Source organism: Ylistrum balloti, unplaced genomic scaffold (genome assembly GCF_031769215.1).
Source record: "Ylistrum balloti isolate Yb309-2 unplaced genomic scaffold, AGI_CSIRO_Ybal_v1 Utg369810, whole genome shotgun sequence".
Taxonomy (NCBI): domain Eukaryota; kingdom Metazoa; phylum Mollusca; class Bivalvia; order Pectinida; family Pectinidae; genus Ylistrum; species Ylistrum balloti.
This window is the reverse complement of record NW_026781983.1, coordinates 587627-593498: the sequence shown is the minus strand read 5'-3', so window position 1 is coordinate 593498 and position 5872 is coordinate 587627. Positions and strand designations below refer to the sequence as shown.

Genomic DNA, 5872 nt, shown 5'->3' with positions numbered 1-5872 from the left:
ATATTAACACCTTCTTCCTAAAAAAAAAAGAACATGACTGTAGCTCGAAATAGAATATTAACACCTTCTTCCTACAAAAAGAACCTGACTGTAGCTCGAAATATCGAAATAGAATATTAACACCTTCTTCCTAAAAAAAAAGAACATGACTGTAGCTCGAAATAGAATATTAACACCTTCTTCCTACAAAAAGAACCTGACTGTAGCTCGAAATATCGAAATAGAATATTAACACCTTCTTCCTAAAAAAAAAGAACCTGACTGTAGCTCGAAATAGAATATTAACACCTTCTTTCTACAAAAAGAACATGACTGTAGCTCGAAATAGAATATTAACACCTTCTTCCTAAAAAAAAAGAACATGACTGTAGCTCGAAATAGAATATTAACACCTTCTTCCTAAAAAAAAGAACCTGACTGTAGCTCGAAATAAAATATTAACACCTTCTTCCTAATAAAAAGAACCTGACTGTAGCTCGAAACAAAATATTAACACCTTCTTCCTACAAAAAGAACCTGACTGTAGCTCGAAATAGAATATTAACACCTTCTTCCTAAAAAAAAAAAAAAGAACATGACTGTAGCTCGAAATAGAATATTAACACCTTCTTCCTAAAAAAAAAAAGAACATGACTGTAGCTCGAAATAGAATATTAACACCTTCTTCCTAAAAAAAAGAACATGACTGTAGCTCGAAATAGAATATTAACACCTTCCTACAAAAAGAACCTGACTGTAGCTCGAAACAAAATATTAACACCGTTCTACTGCAATTTTTTTGTGGTCTCTGCTATATAAAAACATGACTGGACTACACAGAAAAGGGTAACTAGATATGCGCCATTTCCACCTTCTCAGGTCCTGCATTTTCAGCAATGGCGTCGATCACCTGTGCTTCCAGGTTTTGTTCAATAAAACCATCACCAACTTGTTTCCGTTTCAATTCGTTTTGTTTTTTCTTTGGCATAGCCAACGACAGTTTCTTCCAAAATCGTTTCCTGCTCTTTTCACCACTTTCAGCACCTGGGTATTCTAGATAGGTGACACACCGAAGGATCTGTTTTAAGTTTGGGTCCATTGTTTCCTGTTCTTTGGAAATATCCTCAAGCAACACAGGAATGATCTTGTGTTTCCGTTTTAACATCTCATGCTGTGCCACCTGATATTCCAGTCTCGTGAACTCGCTACTTACGTAGCGTGGTGTTAGGATAAGAATGGTTCTTCTGCTATTGTTAATGGCGTTGATGATGTTGTTGGCAATTGCTGAAGATTCCAAAATATAAATAACTTTATTTTGTGATACACTTATAGTTGTAAAATGGTTAACAACATGAACACAATGTCAACAATAGACAGGCACTTAAAGCTTGTAATTGCAGTAAGGTATTCAATTCAATCCAAATCGTTTTCTAAAAATTCTATTCCAATTAAACTCGGAGAGAACGGGACGCGTTTGAGGTGTTTAGTGTTAAAATGCTATGAATTCGGTATCAATTTCGCACTTTGTAGAAGGATAACATTAACACATCCCAAATTTCCCGGAAACATACTCTCACACCTCGTATAAACAGCTAGGTCGTTTTAAATATATGTACGCCGTGTCATTTCGTTAACACCACCAGGAAAAAAACTCCGTTCCACACACACGCAGGTACAAACAACATATGGCCATTAAACAAAATTTAATATGATTTGTGTTATACGGGCTTTTCTCTGAATATTGAGTAACAAGGATAAATAACCAAACATTGCTATACTCACGTTCTCCCGGTAGAAAGTCTCGGAAGTGTAAACAAACAGAAAAGCCGAGTTCCTCCAATTTAGGTAAGAGTACGTGGAGAACAAAGTCTTCGTCGACGTCCGCAGATTTATAGGAGATGAATGAATCATACGTTTTCTCGTCTGAAATTTAAAAATGTTATTTATTGCATCCTTTTAAACATCGATAACTATTTGTCTATATATATTATCTGGTGCAATGTATGTTTATTATGTTATAATGACAATTTCGATTTTTGCTATCGTTAACTTTCCCTTTCTTGATAGTGTTATTACTGATTATAAGAAAAAAAAAGTTTTATGTTTTAGTTACGAGCTTGTTGCGTACATTTTCGAAGGGTGTAACTTGATGAATGGTATAGGGAAGTTTCTTTGTTGTCGCCATGATATCATTAAGAAAAAATCCATTTACTTGTGTGAAGTGAATTTGAATGTGTTCAAAGATCGCTATAGTATTCCTAGTTTTCAGAACGCAACATTAGTCTCTTGGCCAAGATTCACATGGCGTTGTCGTCTAAAAAGCACACCATTCAGAAACACCTGGTCTGATTCTCCTTATAGAGATAAGATAACAACTATATTTTAAACTTGAACAGTGTTAAACGAACCAAAGGGAGAGATTCACTGATATGTTGATCATCGCACAGACAAAGACAGACAGACGCATTGCATAAGGTAGATAGTGGTGAAGTGGCGCTGTGGTAACGCACTCGTCTTTCACCAAGACGTCCGATGTTCAATTCCTTGAACGGACGTGAAAAGATATGGAGTTTTCTCTGGGGACTCCGGTTTCCTTCCACAATAAGAGCCCCGCGCGCTTCAATCCGGGTCAACAAGAGTAATTAATATAAGATGATAACTTGTTTCGTTATTGTTATAAAATGAGTTTATATTTAAACACAAAACATATCTCGGATACTTAGACACCTTGCTTTTACATACCGAATCTCTGTGATTTTAGCTCATTTTGTTCGAAATATTCGTTATCATATAACTGTTACACAAAATGACTTTAACATCATAATTAATTGATTAATATTGATTATATACTAACCATCATCCTCGTATGCCTGAAAATAATGGACTATATTCATGATGATGGTCACCCTGTTTCGCCACATACAGTAAAACATCGTAGCTGTTCCAATGACAAGAGAGATGAGAATGACCACCACACTGACCCAAAGCGGCCTTATATCTTTATCTGAAACAAAGAGCCTCTTAACTGGTCAATTAAAGTAAATCTAAGAAAAAAAAAAAAAACACAAACAAATACATATAGGTAAGTAAATATCGATAAACCATTATCTTCGCGTTTTGGGAGGTTAGATCCCCAACTCTGGGGAATGATTTCAGAAGTACAAAGCCTTTCTGATGAACTTTAGATATCCTGTGACGTGGATTTATACTTTCCGTCCTGATATTGAACATGGGACATAATAATATTTCTCTCATTTTTTTTCTGAGTATAGTACAATGCAGGATAATACAATGCAATACAATACATTACAATAAAATAGGGGAAATGCAGTACAACATAGGACATTACAACACAATACACGTAGCATAGACAACATTGGCTTTGAATAGCTAAATTGCGACAAAACAATACAACGCAATGCAGTGCAAAATAAAACAAATGGCGAAGTTAAAGAGAAAATACAATCATATAGTAACGTGTATATAATAAAGCAGGCACGAATCACAAAGCAGTAGATTGGCAAATAGAACACGAGCAATTATTTCCATAGGTAAGGATAACTCACCTGATGATTTATGATTAATTTTCACATCTTCATAATTTCTATCAATGATTATTTAACAGTTTTCGAATAGGTGTGAAAAGATTAATGAATTTCAGTTTGATATAAAAAGATTACAAAGCTGAAGAGAGTACGCGGAAGCAAAGAACATTATCTTATCAAATGCGCCAGAATGTTTATTGTAAACATGTGCAGATGATAAAGGGGAAAGCTGAAAAAGTAAAGTAACGCACAGACGTACGGACAGACCATAATATCCGCTTACCTGGCAAAGGAGTTGAGATGATCATCATTTGTTCGCATAATCTTCCATCATAATTGGTATCACAATTACATCGCTCTGTGCCATTGATATACTTATCACATCGACCATGACCTGAACACTTTAGGCAACACTTCTTCTCACATCTCAGCCCTCTTCCACCCGCGTCACAGGTACAACTGACTGCTGTGTTCTGCATGTTGCAATAACCGTATATGCAATTCAATCCAAATAGGCATTGCCTTTCTTTTAAAGGTCGCACCTTGTACTTTGGTGAGCAAACGTGCACTGAGATTGAAGGACCACTTGATTTCCAGACATTTTTGGTCAGCAATGCTTTTTTAGAGGTATCAGAGGACGAATTCATTTTTCCTGCTGGTGCTTTCAAAATGTTTCTTGGGGATGTAGATGTTCCTTGGTGTGTTTTAGAGATATTTCTGGTTGCAGATTGTGAGAAGATGGTCTGTCCACACCTTCGGCCTATGAATAATGGGGTACACAGACATCGGTACTGGCATATTGTCTTGTCGTATGAACAGGTCCCCGCATTCAGGCAATAGTTTTTGTTATGCATACAAAAGTCTTCACGGGTAGAATTACATTCTAACCGTAGGGAAAGACTATATCGCAGTACCAAGAATAAACCAAGCAGCTCTGTCAAGCAATACATTGTGTTAGAATCACTGTTTTTACACACTTTTTACCTTATACAATTACGTCAAAAGTGTTGAAATTTAAAGACAATTTCTCTTCTAGCGTTTTCATAAGGTCCAGTTAACACATTTTGCTCCGTTGCTATGACAAAGATTCCGTAACGATTCGTCGACTTCACTTTTAAAACTCCAGATTTATTAAACATATACAGACCCTGAATACAACGATCTACGACAATACCATCCTTCCAGCTAAACGACAAACAGTGATGCTGCAACTTAATTGTAACAAGTGTACTGCTATGTACAGGGGCAGCAATTGTAGTGTCAGGGTTTCTCAACAGTTATATTACAGTGAAAGATCTCCTTTAAAATGCGTTGTTACAGATGTTATAATTATTTGTGTGTATATCCACTCAAATTATGGTTTCCTGTTAAAAGCAAATGTAATACTGACGAAACATTATCAACCACACAGGAAGGAAACACTAAGTTTAAAGACCGTCATCTACAACAGTATTTGTCGCTTTCTCATTTCGAAAAATATATATATACATATAACACGATTTAGAGATATTAAATACTGTTTGTGCAATAACTTCATTTCACATAGATTTCTGTTGATTTATCTTTATCTAAAAACATTAGTGAAATAAATGTACTTTCACTCTTAGTTTTGCAATTGCTTAGGTCGAGTTTGATGTACATGCTAGCCTGCTAGATTTCATCACTTCATACCCCTTGCCGTTTTACAGGGATGGAACAATTTATGAAGCAGTTTACTTTATGATTTGCCAATTAATAAATTGTAACTTATACCTGATATTTAAATCAAACGGTGCTACAAGAAAGTTAATTGTATCAGCCACTGTCGACCCTTAACGTTATAAAGTAGGTTACCTCAGACATTCAATGACAAACGCCATAACCTTGTACATGTCATCGTATTTGTTTTGTATACATTTTTTAGTTGTGCAATGATTTGGACCCAGTCAATGGCTTGTTAAATACAAATAACAAATATATCGATACTATGGAGAAAGAACGTATTGGACAAAATAATTAGAATTTTCGATTGTGAAGTTGAAATGGTCTAATAATTCGGAGACATATTTAACACAAATATCATTTTTTCATTATAACAGACAAAGGGTGGACATGTACAAAAGCATGTACATTCTATTCATTCGTAGCAATATTAACAAATGGCCTCCTTAGTCCCAACATGTTAATCAATTTTGAATCATTGCAACAATTTATTTACGAACAGACTAGAAAATGTCTTAAGACATGCATTTCCCTGCTCCCATGCATGCTCACTTTCCAAAAGTTGTCAAAGTGACCCTTGAACCCTTAAGCTTGACCAATGACCATCTTAATACGATTGAGCATAAAACAAGATGCTACGATATTAA

General features: G+C 35.3%; 1 protein-coding gene across 1 annotated transcript; it reads right to left on the bottom strand.

Annotated features, from left to right (window-relative positions):
• Positions 1-686: 686 nt before the first annotated feature.
• Positions 687-4708, bottom strand: LOC132544826 (uncharacterized). The gene is made up of 4 exons (XM_060208473.1): positions 3808-4708; positions 2834-2983; positions 1762-1902; positions 687-1263 (listed from the first exon to the last, which is right to left on the bottom strand). Exons 1-4 carry the CDS (start codon positions 4472-4474, stop codon positions 830-832), a joined length of 1392 nt encoding a protein of 463 aa, XP_060064456.1. The 5' UTR covers positions 4475-4708; the 3' UTR covers positions 687-829.
• Positions 4709-5872: the final 1164 nt, after the last annotated feature.

Bases quoted from the DNA above. Each gene is read 5' to 3' on its own strand.
- LOC132544826 (XM_060208473.1), bottom strand. From the start codon at position 4,474: ATGTATTGCTTGACAGAGCTGCTTGGTTTATTCTTGGTACTGCGATAT. The intron at 2,984-3,807 runs GTAAGCGGATAT...TCTTTGTTTCAG, and splicing joins CATCTCAACTCCTTTGCCAG to ATAAAGATATAAGGCCGCTT. The intron at 1,903-2,833 runs GTTAGTATATAA...TTTAAATTTCAG, and splicing joins TCAGGCATACGAGGATGATG to ACGAGAAAACGTATGATTCA.